We start from the raw sequence: 20,167 nt of genomic DNA, 5'->3' as shown, positions 1-20,167 counted from the left end.
TTTTTTTTTTTTAATTTTTATTTTTATAGAGTGCTCTTCTCACGCAGTGACACAGAGCGCTTTAACACAGGCATACAGCAATAAAACATTTAATGCTAAGAATATAATCCTACCATCAGGTCATCATTTACAGGGTAGAATTCTAATTTGCCCACAAAACACATGCATCAGTTTTCTAAAGTATTGTGAAGAGTTATTCAGTTATGAGAAACTGAGTTGAATAATAGATGAGTTGAATGACTATGATTGTAGTATGATATATGTAATAATTGCTAAGCAGGTAACATTTTAGGGTCTTTGTATAATAAGAGTGAGGGTGAGTTACAGAGTACAGCTTCCTGACACCATGAAATGTTTTTGTTTTGTTTGTTTCATTCATTCATTCATTCATTCATTCATTTACTAGGTTGATTACAAAAAGCTGTAATGCTACTAATGCTGATTGATTGACTGATTAATTGACTCTGTTGAATTCTTTATTCATTTAATTGCTGGCTTTGCCAAAGTTTGTAGTTCATTGTTCATGCATTCTTGTCCTCACTCCCCAGTTGGTATTGTTAAGAGTCTGAGCACTGTTTCATTTAGCAAAATTCTGTGAAAAGAACTTTAAAAAAGCTTCACTAAATAACTCTGTGACAATGCTATTTTTCTTTAGACGTGATCAGTGGGAGAGGTCATTCAGAATACTTATCTTACAATCACATAGACATTTACTAGCATTACAGCTTTTTTGACATTGTCTTTCTTGTGTGGTTTATGTGAGTGTGCTAATTTCACACACCTGTGAGAAGAGACAGTACCCAACATGCAGTGAGTTACAACAGGGACGCAGTTTCAAGGATGTCCAGTTCCATGAATGCAGCCGAATGAAGTGAAAAAAATCTGTTCTTCTTTTTACAGTTTCAACAGTTTTACCTCATTTAATTGTTTGTTTTTGGAGCACAGGGAACTTGTATTCACAGCGCGCAGTTAGCTACCAAGGTTTGAGGGGTCACGGTGATCATGTTAAATAATTCACCTGTGTTCCTACTGGCTGCTGTGAACGAAAGAACAGTGCCTAAATTGCTGGGCTCAATGAAATGAGGGAGTGCGCAACAGTTATAGGCTAAATATGAGATCCTAAGAATGTTGGCATAAGATTAAAGTCTACGAGAGCTGTAATTCAGGACATGTCAATTCTTTGGCCTTATAACAAAGGTGTTCCTGCAGTCATACAAGTCTGTGCTTTATCTCTGAAATGATTGAACCAATAAAATCTTTTTTTCTGGCACTGGAAATAGGGCTAGACTTATGGTAGAAATTTCTCAATGGAATATGTTAGGACACCTCACAGCCCTAGAATTATATAAGTTAAATAGGCTCTGGCAGTTTTTGGATTTTTTTGTTACCCTGAGAAACAATGTAGCCACGAAAATTCATGTTCTCATATTCATTTGTTTTTCAGCCTTTTTTTCTTCCCAGTTTGCCCTTGAAGAACTTTTTTTGACACATACAAGGACATTCAGCGTTACCATTATAAATGTCATTTCTTGTTTTCGATTAGAAGTTCAGGTATAGCTTTGCCAACACCCTGCAATTTGTCAGATTATTTTACTGTACATATAAGAATTAAACATAGTTAAATGTAATTTTCATCATGTTCACAATTAGCAAACTCGTGTTCATTAACAATGGATGATCAAAAACGTTTAATTCTTATAGTAAGAGTGGCAGCTATGTTAAGAAGATTATTATTGTTTTGACTGGCAAAAAGAATTTACAAAACGAATGGGGTTTAGGAATATTTCGATGTTCTGTTAATTCTCTCCTGGCGAGCACGTCAAGCCAAGGTGCTGTGTGGGTTAAACTGCCCCTGCACTGTCACTTACAAGTAATGACACCCCCCCTTCAAAGAGCTGCCAGTTTATAATTTTACATGTTCGTCACTGTCGGATAAGATTGGAATTCCGTTTGCCACGAGGGAGAAGTTCAGAGCAGAGGCATCTTCCCATTTATGTTGTTTTCTTTCTTTCACTTGCCCTACATTACGCCTTTAATTAACGCTTTTTACTGAAATACTGAAAATTGGGCTCGCACGCGTGTCTGTGTGTGTGTGTGTGTGTGTGTGTGTGTGTGTGTGTGTGTGTGTGTGTGTGTGTTCGCTTATTTCTGAATTGCTCCGATGTTTAAACGCTTAGGGGCGGAATTATTATTATTATTAGTAGTAGTAATAGTAGTAGTAGTAGTAGTATTTTATTATACAGATACAATTATCCGATAAATACACTGTGAGAAAATAAAATTACTATATATGATAATATGATGTTTATATTATCCACTACCCTTTTCGTTTTTCTCCTTTTGAAACTGTGAGTTCTGATATTTTCGCTGCAAATTCAACGAACTTGAACTGTGACGCTGTAGCCGCCGGACAGTTATCGAATTAATATAATACAGGAACAATGAAAAAGCAATGAACAATAAAAATCAGAACTCAAATCCAGTTTACACTTCGCTCTCGAATTTCTTCATGAAGCCTACAGTATATTAAATTCGTAAGACCATTAATTGCTCTTCAAACGGAAATTTGTTAAAATATTTTATTTATGTGTGAAAATTATTTTTTTTAAGTTTTAAAAACGTGAAATGCTCTACCGTTCTTTCGCATATGTTGCCAATCACTTTTTACAGCATTTTCTGTTTCTAAACTTGTTAATTTGTTAAAATATAACAGGTTTCCTCCTAATCATGTATTTGAAGTAACCGGCTAGATGATATAGTTTACGATGCTTATCCATGTAACCAGAAACTACAAATGATGTGAAAAATTATATGGATATGATTTTATAAAATGTGTTTACATGTACAGAATGTAAACTTGTGCCATTACAACGGTGTAAATTGTGCTATTTGCCTGGAACCAATGTGATAATATCAATGGTAACAGTGATTTAAAAATATCGCGAGCACAACATGTCGTGATGTATGTACATTGCTGAAATAGTAACATTAGTTTTTTATCATAAGAAACTTGAACCTGCTTCAAAAAACCACACACACACACAGATACATATGATGAATTTTAATGGGAAAGTGCTATACACGCATTATACCAACAACTAATCCTGATGCTGCGACAAATAATAATAATAATAATAATAATAATAATAATAATAATAATAATAATACCATGTGAAGTAACATGGGGGTAATGACAAAGCATGAAATACATCATCTACCACTGTTTACTGATTCAGTGCTCATTTTCGTTGCTGTGGATATGGTGGAATATCGTGATTATCTTTAAGTCAAAGAAATGCCTAAACACTCACACCTAAAAAAGTTCAGTGGTGAAGTTAATGACGAATGAGAACGCTTCTTCATTTCAGTAATAACTGTAAATGACTGCATGTAAAACTATTGCATTTTTAAGGTTCCTGGTTACATAATGGCCTGCAATTAAGGTCTTTGTACATTCAAAATAATGCAACAGAAAGGGGACCAGAGGTGCAGGGCACTGGTGATTCTCATCCATCCATCCATGTTACCACAACTCTTCCCAGTGTTGCTTTCTACTCAGTGTCCCATCCGCATATCAGTCAGTATTCACAAGTCATGATCTCAAATCATTGTATCTGTTCAAAATGTGCAGCAGTGGAATGCCTGCTAAACTTATAGTAAATGAGGCCAGAGAAGCAGCCCTTGCAATGGTACCATGACCCTTCACTTCCCCTAGAGCTTCACAAGATTCACATTCTTTCGACTGTCCACATATTCCCATTAAATATTGTTCTCGATGTAGTGGACTCTTTGGAAGGCAGTTTTCTTTGTTTTCGGAAGATCAATTATATCAATTAAGCCCTGTTAAGGACCTTGTGTGGTTCACCTCAGAGCTACACATCGGGGATTAGATAGTTGCCACATGTGGATAATTATAAAGTATATAAAAGTTAACTATGCAAGTGTGCGAAGTACAAAATTGTAGAAAGCAATGCCAGGGTTTTCATCGCATCTGAAAAGGGCTTGTTTTTATGGTAGTTTCGTGTCCAGAACACATGCACTCTAAGGCCAAAATAGGAGTGAATATTTTGACAAAACATGCAATTTCACATTGAACTCAACAGCACATTTATTTATGCCAACGAGGAAAAAAAAAAAAAGAATAAACTGCCATTTTGAACAAATACATGTAAAATTAAATATTAACTGACACATTCTTCGAAACCATTTATTGCAATCAGAGTGCAAGATGTAACTGTCTTTCCAAAATGTCTACAGAATAAATTTTAAGAACAGTAGTGTCGTTTTCCCCTTTTTCCATTAGAATTTGGGTATTCCTGTGACCTGTGTCTGTGAGAGAAATCATTGAGAAAACCGAGGCAAAGAACCCAAGAGAGCATTTTCCCTAAGTATCCCTATTGTAACTTCTGAAGCAGACATGTATCTCTGAAAAGACCCCCCAGCTGCCCACTCCCTCTTTTTGTTTACAAACTTCAGGTGAACTGAAAGCAAAATAACAAACGAGTAAAGAGTGCTTCGTTTAAATTATAGTGTTTAGTTCTCCAATTACATCAAACCACATGGTTTAAATTACGGTTAGTAGCAAAATTTTAGCTTTCATGACAAGGTGCAGTCTAAACGAAGTCTGAAAAGCCTATTTATTTGTGGAACTGTTTTGCATGTATTTCATTTGTATTCCTTTAATTGCACGTTTACCTCTTGAGGTCACTCTGTGAGTCCCGCCGCTGTCGCGCACCATAATTAAAAATATTATAAAAAATATTACCAGTCGATGGACAAGTGCCAGTGGGACAGTAACGTGGGACAGTACGCTGCAGTGTTTGCTCGGGAGACCTGCTGTGTGATCATTTATGCGACCCTAAGTGTCACGGGATCACCCAAAATAAATAATCGGAATGATCTGACAGTTTTGATTTACTGTTCCAGTCACACTTGTTGGCACGTGTCATGTATGTCAGTAAATGTAAGAAATGGTTCTTTAGAAAACAAACACACGCTCGAAGTCTGTGCACCACAACAGCAAAACTTTTTGCATGTAACACTGTCACATTTCATCGATAAAAGGGTTGTCTTCAGGGATAAGTAAATAGTATTGTGCACTTCGTAAATATGAAACAGCTATGTTTTCGTTTTATGAGAAGCACTGATTTGGACTGATATTCAAAACATTTTTCATTTCCACCATCCCCATGACTTTCAATATATGAAAACGTTGCCAAAACATTTTGTCTGTAAACATTTCGTTTTGGTGTTCAGAGCCGAAAGACAGCTTTCATTAACATATGTTAATATGTTTAATTGGGCTTGGCCCAGGGGTCGAGTGACAAGCAGGTCTTCGCAACCAATCAGCATCCGAGCTGGCGAGCGGCACGCGGACTTGCGGCACATCCGATCCATATGTATGAAGTGGTCAGAGAAATTGTGGACTTTTCCCACGATATGAGGGAGATTTACGTGTAAACGCTGCTTAACTCGGAAGAGTGGAATTTTGATTTTCGAGGAGCTGGAAATACACATTTTCAACCTTTTGGGAATGTTTTGTTACTCTTGTTGATTTCGGAGATGGATCCAGGGCCAGTATTCTCTCTCTAGTGGTGCTTATGCAGACCTCCTCCATCCCGTCGCTTTATGGACTCCTCGTTCGATGATGACTATGAGTTCAATGTCTGACAGTGTGATCGCTGCAGACCCGTCTAAATCTGCCTTTTTAGAGTTCGGACACGGGCTCCCCGCACATCAGCACTCCCCCGGATTGTCCCACAACCATTACCCCGTCCACGGCTTGCACGCAGGAGGACACGCGCAGCAAGAGAACCCCTTCGCCGGCGCGTCCTCATACGGCCGAGCCCTGGGCTACCCGTACCCGAGCACGGTGGGCACTCACCACACAAGCGCCTACCTGTCCTACCAGCACAACAGCCACAGCCACAGCAGCACTTTGGGCCACACGAGAATAGAAGATACAGGTAGGACGGACGCGCGGCTCGGCGCATCGCTGCCGCAGCTCCTTCTGCGCCCTGTACGGGCTACGATTTTTGCCGCGGTGGTAGACGCGTGTTTCAGCCTTAAGTCCTGCATTCAGATGGCATATAATATATGGTCACATTGGTATCGCTCGTGGAAGTGCATGTTCCGATGCGAGACATTTTTGTTTAATTTTATTGGCAAATTGAAATAATGTGGAATTTTCTGTGAGATGATACGTCGCTTTGGAGAGAGCGTCTGCTAAATTAATACGTGTATGTATGTAAATTTGCGCAGAGTAAAAATGATTGTGATGGTGGACGGAGCCGCGGACGATCATGAGCGCACAGCACCCCTTTTGTACTTCAACTTGTAGCTGAAAACTGTAAAGTTTGGTAACGTTAGTCGTTACTTCTATTTTACATCAGTTAGTCGCAGGTCTGTGTGCGGGGAAAGAATCTCGTACAGAATTTACAAATGGCTCAATATGTTAGTGACAGTTTAAACTCTTAATCTGGTGGGTTCCAGTTAACATACGTATAGTTAAAATGGTACATCCTCTGCTATTTGTATTTAATAAAACATAATCATAAATATTGTTAATTGTAAACCATAAAAACTGATTATATCTACATTTTCATAAATTACAAATTATACGACCAGATCTATTTTATCGAGTGACCTGTAATTGATTTCTTTTCGTTCCACCCTTCAACACGATGCTGTTGTACAACATAGGAACAGTATTGTGGACTACTTGAAAGGGCATATGTTGATTATGTTGTATTTGCGGACCCCACGAGGTCCGGCTACATTTCAGAACTCTTGTTTACATTTGTTATGATGTTCGCCAGTTGGACTCCAGCAATTCATGATATCATTTAACGTGAGAAAAGGTTCATCTTATTCGGACAACATATTTTCTGTTGTCAAGGGAATCAAAAAACGTGTAAGGCCTTAGCCTACATAAAACAATTTTCATCATCATTATTATTATTATTATTATTATTATTATTATAGCTGACATCTTTAAATAACGATTTTCTCCAACCGCCTGGAAATCTGGCAACATTAATCTAGCGCCTTAAGTAAAAAGCACCCATTGTATCATTGAGGAGGCTTCACCCGAGGCTGGACAATGGGGGCATTTGTCAGAGAATTGTCAGTTTGACCTGCTTTGACAGAGGTGCGCAGCTGGGTGTTGCGAGGTAGGTCCTGGGGGCAAAATTGTGTGGGTAGTGAAAACACATTAATTGCAGTGTTGATTAATTATTACAACACATGTTTGGTTTTTTATAATTAATTAAATGGGAATGAAATTTTATGTTTTACAGCGTCGGTGAATATATAGTGGTTTACAGAACTCCTCGTAACGTTACGAGCTGTGTGAAGGGCACAGGAACATAACGCTTTCTTCCGAACACTTTCCAGTCTTAAGTACCGAAGGAAATGAGACTTTTTAAAAACAGTCAGAAATAGTGTCGCAGGAACATTATGCAGTAACGGTGTGTGATGGTGCAAGAGAAAAAGCAAGACGATGCCTTTGCCTTGATAAATCTATAATACTGAAGGTGAAGTTTGCTGTTCAGTCAATGAAATAATCATAAATTATTTAGGCAGCATTATTTATACATTGTTTATACTTTTTAATTTTGGTCAAAATGTAGAAAAGCTCAACAGTTGTTCCAATAGAGAGCGGTATTATTTGCAAAAACTGTGACTATCTCAAAGACATTATTACAAAGGGTTTTCAGTGTTGAGGACAGAAACTGGAGACATCACTGCTTGGTGCAAGGGCTTTAACTAAGACAACTGGTTAAACTTGAAAAAAGCATCTTTTTCATTCAGTTTGTATCATTACATAACCAGAATGTTTGTGGTATTGATATTAATTTTAAAAGTTATTAAAATGCTTAATTTTAATACTATTTTTTTGTTTTGTTTACCGTGGAAGATCACGAGAAACCAACTGTTATTGAGAACGGTGAAATTCGCCTGAATGGCAAAGGCAAGAAGATCCGAAAACCTAGAACCATCTACTCCAGCCTGCAGCTGCAGGCACTCAACCAGAGGTTCCAGCAAACCCAGTACCTGGCCTTGCCAGAAAGGGCCGATCTGGCAGCCAAACTGGGCCTGACACAAACACAGGTACAAATACAAATGTTTTAACATTTTCAGCATTTGTGATGTTCTATATGTTGGGTATATAGAGCAGTTTCTGATTTTTTCTTTTAAGTGTTTTCTCAAAAAAGTGATATTGTAGATTATAACAGCAAGGTGTATGTAAAATTTGTATTTCCGTTTCGAAGCCAAATATTTGTGTTTGGCGCTGTTAAATTGACTCAGTTGTTGTATAGGCTGCACTATCTAAATGCATTGCTTTTAATTTAAAGCTGAGCAAAAGTCAAGAGAAAGTTTTAAATAGAAAAGTCATGACAGTTGAGCTGTTTCCTTTTGAGGTGTCCTAATTTTAATCATTTAATCTTGCTTTGTTTTCATTGGAAGGCTGAGAAATGCAACATTTTGATACAAAACCTGATTCTCACATCTAAGCCTTCTGCATGCCACAGACTTAGTTATGAAAAACATTATTGATAATTGTGGTTTCAAGTGAGCTTCCTTAGTATTCTTCCTCAAGATACTAGTTCTCTTTCTGATTTCTCATTAACTGTGAACTGAGCTACAAGCAGGTTACCCAAATGAAAAGTGGGCATGATTTGTAGAAAAAAAAATATATATTTTATGTTTTATGAATGTTCTGTCATATCATGAAACCCTTCTTTTTTATAGTACTTAAAGGGAGCTTCACAGATTATTCAATTGGCTTGTTCTACTTGAATGTGCACAGCCAAAGATGGTAATAGAACTTGGGCGGTTGGGAGGGCCAAATAGCAGCCACTTTAACATTAAGAGAATTACCTGTACAGTTTTGTTGGCTGTATGACAGCTTTATAAATATTTGATATAACCAAGCGTGTTATTTGTAGCTTGGTTATGAAAGCGACTGAAGACAGATTGCAATACCCCACTGTATAGCTGGTTTATTTGCTCATTTTATGTTATCCCCTAATTATTTACTCACCACTGCCTCGTTTTCCTTTCAGATTGTAAAGTTAAACTCATCAGTCAAAGGGGTTCTTGTTTCCTAAGCTTTTAAACTATATTCCATTGGAGTTTTCTCCTGTGTGACTTACTCACCCACTATAATACAATGTGTAGCATATCTCCTCGGTTATCAGTACATTTGCATTTACATTTACATTTATTCATTTAGCAGACACTTTTCTTCAAAGCGGTGTACATCTCAGAGGATACAATTTGTGCATTACATTAGGAGAAAGAGAGACATAGTTGCAGATGTGTGATTCTTAAGTAAAGTTAGTTTGTTTCTATCCACTATATGCATCAATGTTCATCACTCAAGTAGCCTGCATAAAACTCAGAATAGATGATTCCTGATCACCTACAAACAATACAAGTACATGGGGTAAGGCTCCAGCCATCTTGACAGTATACAAGTTCTCTTTAATTTCACAGCAAAGCACTTCAACATCTTAGACAGTTCTTCACTTATAGGATACCTTCAGTAAAAAAAGCCCACTTTGCTTTCATTCTTGTTCTTATATACTTCCTTTTCCAATTTTTTTTTTAACCAGAATCACAGACGGGACACATAATAGTCAGCAGAATCAATAGTTCAGTAGAAAATAAATGTACATCTAAGTAAAAAAAAAAAAATCCTATTTTCATCTACACATTCAGTGTGAAAAATAACAGTACAAGAAATAGACTTATACTGGATGAATGGCAAATTAACATAATTTATTGAGACAAGGAGATTAAAGCATTAAAGAGACAAAGCACAGTGAATTTGCAGATTCGGGAAAAGGAAAATATAGTGCCTTCTCTGGGGCTCAGAAACTTCTTCAGGTCATGGAATTAATGCATTGAAAATTATGGAGAAACAAGGTTTAATTCTCACGCATGTTCAGATAGACTGCTTTAAACATGTGGACTGGTTTGCAGTATTTCCATAACATTTTTGCATAATGCTTCTCACTCACTTTTTGGCAACCGCTTGTCTTTGTCACAATGGTGTGGAGTCCATCCCAGAATCACTGGAGTGCATCCTGGCTGTTGCAGGGTAGCCACAAACATATTCACATGCAATTTAGAGTCACCAACTCACCTGAAACACATGACTTTGGACACAAGAGGAAATCTACACAAACATGGCAAGAACATGCAAACTCCACACAGATTAAAGTGCATTCAGACCTACACCCAAACAGCTGAGGTGCAAGACTGTACCACTTATTTTGCATAATATATAAAATTTAGATTAAAAACACACTGTTCACCAAAGATCTTTTGAAATTGGCTCCCTGTACTGCAAAATGTGTGATGACAGTTTATCATCTGTAACTCAAGCAGTAGCCAGGAATCTCACTGAAATAAGGAGACTGACAACCTTTTCTAATATTTCAGTTTTCAGGAACACCAGCAACAATTAATGAGTTCAACATATCGTATTCCCTTGGGTGTAAGGCTGGAGGGGGAGGGGACACACCCAGGACAGGACACCAGTCTATCGCAAGGCACCCCAAGTGGGACTCGAACCCCAGACCCACCAGAGAGCAGGACCTGGTCCAACCTACTGTGCCACCGCTCCCCCCATTTAAAAGTGATATCAGTGATAATTTGTCCAGGTGTATCACAAAATGTAGGTAATAACTGTCCTTTAGAGTATATTCAGCAGTTACTATTACCTGTTTCATTAAAATTTTACATATTTTTGCATATACAGATCTTGAATGAAGAATACATTGGAAAGGTGAATGTCATAAACAGTTTTGAAGGTAACAGTTCATGAATTTGAGGGAATCTGTTGCTTCAGTCAAGTCAGATTCTGACCAAATTCCATTATTAACTTTCCATAAGTATAAACAATGAAAATGACTTAAGTGTATTCAAAGGAATTATTTTATAGTAGCTACTAGTGTCTCTGTAACTGTTAAACAGGTCACACATTTGTTGCTCAAAAGCCCTTGATGTGCCACAAATGTCTTTAATACATTATAGGTTTCTTGCGCCACAAAAAAATTATCTAAAATATATCAAGTTGAAGGGGGCGCAGTGGGTTGGACCGGGTCCTGCTCTCTGGTGGCTCTGGGGTTTGAGTCTTGGTTGGGGTGCCTTGCGGCGGACTGGCGTCCCATCCTGGGTGTGTTCCCTCCCCCTCCAGCCTTACACTCTGAGTTGCTGGGTAGGCTCTGGTTCCCCACAACACTGTATGGGACAAGTGGTTCAGAAAATGTGTGTGTGTGTGTGTGTGTGTGTGTGTGTGTGTGTGTGTGTGTGTGTGTGTGTGTGTGTGTGTGTGTGTGTGTGTGTGTTACATACATAAACTCTTGGTCCACTCTGTGTCCAGGCTGGTCTCTCCCTGGTGCTTTGTCCCTTTTATGGACATGCTCTGTTTGTTTTCACACCACAGTTATTTTTAAAGTACTTTTGCAAGCAGTCCCCTTTGGTTCTCGTAGTTTCATGCCAGTTTGCGGAGGAGGGCCTGCTCTCCTGGCGTCATACTCATACGCAGGTGTTCACATGCTGAATCACATTCAAGGCAGACGCCCAGCAACACAGAAACACAACTGTGGTTGCAACTGCACTGTCACTAATAAGGCACAAATATGTGAACGTGGTGTCCATGCATGTACGCACTCAGGTTGCATGATGAATTTGGCACTTACAAGCACTGGTTCCCTTCTCCCTTCCCTCAACATGACCAGCAATGTCTGCTCTGTGACCCTTTGTAGACGACTAGAGCTGTAATAATGGGACACTGGCAAAGACATTGGTAACCTCTATAATGCTAGAATCCTATTCGTTACGTAACGTATTCATCCCATTGTGATATTTGAAAAGTGTTTAAAAGATTTTAGCTTGAGTGTCTCATGAAAAATCATATCTGCCACTATATACATTTCTGTTAAATTGGTTTTTAAAACTGTATGGCATAAGAATTTATAAATGTTTACTCGTATGTCTTATTGTTACTTCCTTGGTGTGCCTAAACAAACAAAATTCGTTTGTTATTTTTCAAATTTGTAAAAAGAATTTCTTGAGGAAAATGATGCCATGCTAATCCAAAAAATAAGTTAACTTTGTTATAAGTAAGTATTATGACATATTGAGTATAACATAGTTTATATACCATATGTAAATAGCCAATTAATGAAAATGTCTTCCAGCTTATAAAAATTAGATCTTGTTCAATACAGTGGTCCTATTTGCTGACCAAAAAGTACTATTATTTCTTAGGCACTTGTCTGTGAGCTGAAACATTGCCAATGTACTAAATTATTGTTAAAAATCCTTCATTAGATGCAACTGGAATGATCTTGGAATACTAACAGTTATGACCTTGTTAACTTGTAGTTCACTCCTCCATATGAGACTTGTTTAAGTAACAAAGTGAATAATACTTAGGATATCTATATTTATATTTTTCTATATTTATTATATATATTTATTACATATATATATATATATATGTGTGTTGCCAGGTTAGGCTCTGGCTCCCCACGACCCCGAATGGGACAAGTGGTTCAGAAAATGTGTGTGTGTGTGTGTGTGTGTGTGTGTGTATTTTATATATACTATATATATCTTAAAATGATTTGAAATAAATCTCTGTGAGAAAGATGGGCTTCCAGCAAACTTAAGAACTTGTCTAAATCTTGTCTACTCTAATTTATTGCTGGTTTGGCCCAGTGCTGCAAGTTAAAAGTCCTTGTATGTTGCTGTTATAAGCATCTATTCCGTATGTGTAATTGCATACATATACATCTTTATGTATATAAAGAAACCCAAGATGATTTAAAAAGAATAAATAAATTTAGAAATTTTTGTCACTAGACTGCAGATAAAGAAAAGGAGGCAAACCTTGACATAACAAAAGCATTTGTTATGTACCCTTTCTTACATTCTGACCATGCATATAGACATTTACATAAACATTTATTCATTTAGCAGACGCTTTTCTCCAAAGCGACATACATGTCATAGAAAATACAATGTGTACATTACGTTAGCTGAAAGAGACACTTAAATGCAGACAGGTGATTCTTCAGTTTGTTTCTTTTCACTATATGAACCAATGTTCATCACACAAGTAGCTCCATAAGACTTTATCTAAATAGCCATGATTCCAAATCACCTAATAATTCTTTTTGTTAGATATATATTTAAATCTTTACATTACATGAACAGATTGACTCTGAGGGGACTTGAACCCACAACATTCGAATTACTTCTCAAAGTGCTGCATTAATAGGTTAGTGCATTAGCCACTGAACCACAGAGCCATTGTTGCAGCAGCACAGCCCAGGTTGAGTATGAAAGCAGAAAATAGCCCACTACTGGATTAGCTTCAGTCATGAATCCTGCCACATTATAAAAACCACTAAATAACCACGTCTCAATTTTTGCATAATTGAACATGATAATTGCACCCAGGGTGTATGAGGACAATAAATGTGCCTTTTTTGTGGATTGTATTCTGTGTACCCCTTTCAGATACACATATGCAAAGCTGCCAGTAATTTAACTGACCTTTCTTAGAAACATAAGTGATGGAATTCACAGTTAGATGTTCTATACTGATAGTAATGTTTATTCTGGAAAATGTAATGTTTTATCACCTCTGCCTTCAAGTTAAGAATATACTCAAACAGGCTTCACCCAATACAGAATCCAAAAGATCCCGGTGATAAATGAACATTAGCCCAGCTAAACACTGTGTCTGAACTAGAGCTCTGTTGCTAAATTAACCTGTCACACCTGGTGTGAGATATTTTGGTATCTGCAGTAATTACAAAAATTACAAGACAAACACACTGAATAATTTCCAGAATTAAGGAAATATGGCATTGGTCAACAGACAAAAACAAAATAATCTGAAAATATTTAAAAATGCTTGCGAATTCTTCAACAAAAAAATAAAAAAATAAATCTTACAGAAATATCCTCAGTATCCTTAAATATCGTTCTTCCTAAATATTACATTATGCAAAAACATGGTCATATTTTAGTTCAAATGCTACGAAAAATAGGGCAGAAATAAACAACATGGCCAACATTTTCCAGCTATTTGATTTATAAACACAATTGAAGACGCATAAACAAGTTGCATGCTGCAGATGCTTTGGCGCAGAGTCTTCTCACATATGCTTATTTATTGGAGAAGGCAATTGTTGACAGACTAGCAGCCAGATGGAAGAGCGTGAGCATCTTAAACTGGATGCATTTTCAAGTCTCCTCTGGTGAATTGCATGTTGTGGAATTCATGGGTTTACGCATTACTCTTCTGTGACATCAGTGCAATTTCAGTTTTAAAAGCATACTTCTAGCAATTTATGATCACCTAAAGTGATAAGGATGCTTCAGCATTTGTACCTCATAGTTAATTTTCATGTATTTCAGGACTAATGGATAATTTTGAACAAATGCAGCATTTTAAATCAATGTTTAATAATGCAGTGTATTTCTCCATAATTTGGATACTCCAACAAATGCTTTGGTAATCTTGAAAAAAAAAAACACTGAAATGTCATCAGAAATGTGTTCTGTGTGTGTTTTTTCTTTTATAAAATTTAATAGATTCTTTCAAGAATATAATTTTAGCTATTGCTTTCCTCACATTTCCATTAAATTATACATATAATTTAGGTGGATTTTGAATGTCTTGGGCACTGTACTTACATAAATACATTTAAATATACTTACATTCCAAACCTAAGTCTAATTATGCAGAAAATAATTGTAAAACCAAGTCAGCGTGACTGGTCATCATGTTTTAAAAGCATCTGAGATAATATTTTTTCAGCCTGTAGATGCCCATAAAAAAATCGGAGTTGTCAGCAGTTAAATATGTGTGTGGAAGAGCAGCATTACAGCTTCACAACACCATTGAACCAACTCCTACGAAAGACCATGGGACTTAACTGCAGTGACAAAACAAGATTTACTTAAACTGGAGCGGCAGGAATGTAAAAGAACTTAGGTCATAACTTTTTTTAAAAAAGCATAATTTGATCTTATGTTTTTAGCATGTTGAACTGCCCTTGGATTGCCTTCCTATGCCTTTCTGTAACTAAAAAAAATGGAAATAAAGAAAAGTTAAGAAATAAAAGTGGTGGTGATGGAAATGGTTACTCTTTTACGATGTTGTAAGGTATGTACGTTTCTGAATGAGAGTTTCACTGCTCTTGTGTGCAAACCGTAGAGCTGCAGGCACCTATAGGCTGCACACAATGAGCGTAAAGGCGCACTACTGTATGTACTTCAAATTCAATTCAGTTCAGTTCAATTTAATTTATTCTTATAGAGCGCTCTTCTCACGCAGTGAGTGACACATGACTGTCTCTTTTACACTGGGGTAACGATGCGCGCAGTGGGAAATTTGACTCTCCTCCTCCTCTCCTTCAAGGTGAAGATATGGTTCCAGAACAAGCGCTCTAAGTACAAGAAGATCATGAAGCACGGCTCTAGCGGCCCGGAAGGAGAGCTCCTCCACAACGCCTCGAACGCGTCGCCCTGCTCGCCGGCGCTGCCGCAGCTGTGGGATTTGCCGATGGGGAGCAAAGGGACCGCGATGCACTCGAGCAGCTACGTGAACAATTTCGGACACTGGTACCCCAGCCATCACCAGGACGCTATTCCCAGACCCCCGACGATGATGTGACAGATTGTCTGGGTTAATAACAGCGCACACGTGGTGCTGCGCCTCTTCAACGCACGTGAATGAGCGCTCGTTGTGGTTCCGAAACGCTTTCAAAGGACGTACGTTAATCCTTTATAGTCTCCGGTATGGCGTGTTTTCAGTGCACAGTGTATTAAGAGGACTTGTTTTTTTCTGTCTCATTTGTACAGTTTTTTTTTTCTTTTTTTGCTGTGTTGTTTTGTTTCTGAATTGCCAGAAAAGAGAATTAGAAACAATTGCTCTGAGCTGAGAAGCCGTGCGCTCCACAATCATGTTGCCCACATTTTAGCTTTTAATAACTGAGACATGACGGAATTCGGAAGCCCCGTTGTTGCTTCATCTGTTTCTTTGCATATCAGTGAAAAAATGGATATCATGTGATACTAGTCTCCAACCAATCATTACTAAACTGATTATGAAAATAAATTTTAAATCCTTGAAAGAATATTTTGTGTGTAATGAATGTTTCACGAGGCATTGTATTGATCTTGTTTTAAACGGAAGAATTAATAAATCTTTCAGGAAATTTCTAATCTGGTTTACGTTGAAATATGTTTAAAGTAATCAAAATATCAATTATTACGTTATTACATGCAACCGATAAAATTAGCATGCATTTTTAAATGCCGTTCTTTGAAGGTTCCTTTCATATTTAGGTGGTCAGAAGAATATTCAATTGTGGCTGTCGTTGGACTTTGTTGTATGTATGACTGACTTCCGACTTCATTATGTAGCTTCTCTTATACCGTAAAGAAAGGGAAATTAATGTGAAATTCCGTAAAACATGTCTGTCTTTCCGAGTGGGATGTCAGAGACAGGTGAGCAGATAGACAGACAGAAGACAGAGGAAACGGATCACATTAGCTGTAATTGTGTTAAACACAAGGATAACTGGATAGCGAAAGGGGATTAAAAATGCAAGGAGCTAGTTATCTAGGAACAGAACCGAAAACAAACACAAACATCATCTGAAACCGCTTGTCCCATACGAGGTCACGGGGAGCCGAATCCTAATCCGGCAGCGCAGGGTGTAAGGCTGGAGGGGGAGGGGACACACCCAGGACGGGAAGCCAGTCCGTCGCAAAGCACCCCAGACCCACCGGAGAGCAGGACCCGGTCAAACCCACTGCGCCACCGCACCCCCACCGAAAACCATAATTTTGGCAAAATTCTTTTCCAGGGAAAATCTGTACATTCTGCATATTTGTGTGTAATCTCAGCATCCACTGAAATTTGAAGTATTCGCATATTTTTTACAGAACATACTAACATTACATTTTCAACCATTCACACAGGATGCAGCAAGTACTTTAGTACTTTAGTTTTATCTACTTGAAGTAGATAAAGTTCTAAGGGCATTAGACAATAAAGATTTCTCGTTTTGTATTTTTTAAAATAAGCTGAGTCGTACTTTATTGGCGTTGATTTACCCTTAAATTTATTATTTAAATAATTTTTCTAGAAGAGTTTCAAAACTCCTCTCCTTCAGACTCACTTCTGTCCGGGTCTCCTAGTCCTATCCACCCCATTAATTGGCACAAGTTCGTGTGTCAAAATGACCTTAGTCATCAAATCTGCTATATGCTAATCTTACCAGTTTGTTTATTTGTTTTCTTTTACTGTCTGCCGGTTCTTTGAGCTGTTTGCCGTGCAATGTACACTGTTGAAATGAGACAAATTTAGTGGATTCGGAGAAGCGCGCATTTTAAACCGCATTCCAATTCGTCTCTGGAGGAAATATCTGCTAAAGGAGTAAACGTCATGAAAATATACGTTTTTGATGTGGTACACACGTTGAGAAAGAATGCAGTGAAACAACACGGCTTCGTAAGAGAGTAATATTGTAAAAATGACAGCATTTTGTTATTTTTTCTCCACATTTTACCCGTCAATGAGTTGGAGCTATGAGCGCACAGCCATAAATCCAATTATAATTACGAAACATCCATCAAACTGCCTTGTTAAAACGTTAAAATATTAGTATGATATATTTATCATTTGTGCGCACTGGTAATAAAAATTCGACAAGCAACTTGAACATGTGCTAAAAGTGCAGACCAAAAGTGTCCGACCCCTCGCAGCTAAAATAACGTGACAACTTTATGTGGACAGTCTTTCTAAACTTTTCTGCTTCTTGTGACCTTTCCTGCCCTGCATTTTCTTTTGTTCTTTCTGCAAAAGCCTACATAATTTCGAACCTGACATAGCATATGTTAGGTGTAACGGAAAGACAATTCTTTATAGCTACATTATTATTATTATTATTATTATTATTATTATTATTATTATTATTATTATTGATGTCGTTGTTGTTGTTTTAAATGTACAATAACAAGAAATATCGTACCGATGGGAACCACTCATATCCTGCGCATAGTGTTTAGATTTCTTGCTGAAATCTACATGAATGAAGAACCAGTTGAAATACACACACACACACACACACACACACACACACACACACACACACATTGTCTAAAACCGCTTGTTCCCAGCGGGGTCGCGGTGAGCCGGAGCCTAACCTGGCAACACAGGGCGTGAGGCTGGAGGGGGAGGGGACACACCCCACACCCAGGACAGGACGCCAGCCCATCACAAGGCAGCCCATTTAAGACTTGAACCTCAGACCGACCAGAGAGCAGGACCCGGCCAATCCCGCTACTCCACCACGCCCCCCATTATTATTATTATTATTATTATTATTATTATTATTATTATTATACAGGCTTTTTAGATGTTGCATTTTCAGTAAACACCTTGGTACAATTAAGTTCTTGAAGACTTCATGAAACTGCATCCGGTGTAACCGTTTCTGTTATTCATCATCCAATAATAAAAAAAAATGTTATATTGATGTATGTGTTCAGCCCACTGATAAAGAGGATGAAGTCGCAGTGGATGTCAGGAGCAGGAGTAAAAGAAGAAGAGGCTGAGCGTGGGGGTGGGATGGGGTCAAAGCGTTTGTCCCCTCAACATCTGGACATGAGAAAGGCCGGGGCTGCTATTTTAACAATGCTTATGGAAATGGATTCACGAATTAAGGTAATTTGGGACACAACTTGTTAAAATGGCTTTCATTCCAGCAGTACAATTACCAGTAATTCACAGCCAACTAAAAGCATTTCTTGACGCAGTTTGGTTAAAAACAGCGACGTCAGGGAGCATCTGCCAGCCTCTCAATGATTTGCAGGTGTCCAAAACAACAAGTGTTTTAATTTGTGCAGTAGAATGGAAGAAAAAAACGCACTGGATAGATAGATAGATAGATAGATAGATAGATAGAAAATTCAGCTTACTTTTCAAGTTTTAACAGTTTAAATATTCATAGTAATTGAGCATTACAGTGCGAATAAAAATCAAATCTATTTGACGTGTTGTAGATTAAAGTAATAAAGAGAAAGGCTGCAAACTTCGGATTGTTTCGCATTTAGCCACGAAATCATATTTTAGCTGTGCGTCTCAGATAAACAAAAGCTCCTGTTACCTTTTGAGATTCAATTGGACACATTTTTAACAAACCATCAGGCAGGTTTATAAAGGCGGGCGTGTGCTTCATCATTAAATGCATTATCATTTGAAACAAATAGTTTTAAGATCACACCTCCTTTCTTTGCCTTTCCACAGTGTGTCTAGACTACAACTCCATGTACACCCTGTGACTGTTGCGACTTTTTCCCATTTGCTTAATACTGGCCTTGGCTAGTTGTCGTGACCCTCACCTTCGTCTTTATTAAATATATTTTTCGTAATCTATAAAAATAATTTCCAGTCCTCGCCCTTTTATGAGCCTCCATCATGACATGAGGAGGGAATAAAAAGTTGCTGTCACAATAAGAGATCAACGAGGGTTCAGTCAAGAAGCTGTCTGATTATAATAATAGCTGCACGAACTGATTTGCACATTCATTGTAGCGCTAATACTGTTTAAAAATAGTGAACAAGCTGCTTACTTTGGTCTACATTTGTTTGAAACAGCAATCCTCCGAAATTCCGAGTCTGACTCCGCGGTGATGAATGGTGGTCTGGGCACCAAACGGCGCACGTTTCTTTCCGTAGAGCTCTCATGAGTCATGGTTTCCACATTCTTTTTTCCAGACTCTTTTAGTGTACAGTATATCATCAACACAATCGGTGTCCTAATGCATTTTGCAAAAAAACTGTTTTTATTATTTTCGTGCTATTGTTCTTGACCATGGTTTGTGTTTGTGTGTGTGTGTGTGTGTGACTGTAGGTAATATACTGCAGTGTATCTACTACTGGAAGCAATCTTGGATGAAAAGGTGTAGACTAAATAATACAGAGAATTCACTGTAATAGCTTTGTCTGCTAAATGAATATGAAGAAATGTAAAAGACAAGAGGAACTCTTACCCATGACCTTTAGAATGCATATTGCAATTTAATAAAATGTTTATTTAAAAAAAAATAAAGAAAATATTTG

The 20,167-nt window shown here is 37.7% G+C and overlaps 1 protein-coding gene across 1 annotated transcript; it reads left to right on the top strand.

The window, feature by feature from the left end:
- The first annotated feature begins 5,417 nt into the window (after window positions 1–5,417).
- Window positions 5,418–16,121, top strand: dlx4b (distal-less homeobox 4b). Its single transcript, XM_018741940.1, has 3 exons — window positions 5,418–5,966; window positions 7,919–8,112; window positions 15,455–16,121. The coding sequence occupies exons 1-3, from the start codon at window positions 5,645–5,647 to the stop codon at window positions 15,707–15,709; spliced, it is 771 nt and encodes a 256-aa protein (XP_018597456.1). The 5' UTR covers window positions 5,418–5,644; the 3' UTR covers window positions 15,710–16,121.
- Window positions 16,122–20,167: the final 4,046 nt, after the last annotated feature.

Source organism: Scleropages formosus, chromosome 25, assembly GCF_900964775.1.
Source record: "Scleropages formosus chromosome 25, fSclFor1.1, whole genome shotgun sequence".
Lineage (NCBI taxonomy): Eukaryota > Metazoa > Chordata > Actinopteri > Osteoglossiformes > Osteoglossidae > Scleropages > Scleropages formosus.
This window is presented reverse-complemented; position numbering and strand designations above follow the sequence as displayed.

What these genes read in the sequence shown, in the direction of transcription:
- dlx4b (XM_018741940.1), top strand. Translation starts at nt 5,645, where the DNA reads ATGATGACTATGAGTTCAATGTCTGACAGTGTGATCGCTGCAGACCCG. An exon ending in CACGAGAATAGAAGATACAG is followed by an intron (nt 5,967 to 7,918) that starts GTAGGACGGACG and finishes TTACCGTGGAAG; the next exon opens with ATCACGAGAAACCAACTGTT. An exon ending in TGGGCCTGACACAAACACAG is followed by an intron (nt 8,113 to 15,454) that starts GTACAAATACAA and finishes CTCTCCTTCAAG; the next exon opens with GTGAAGATATGGTTCCAGAA.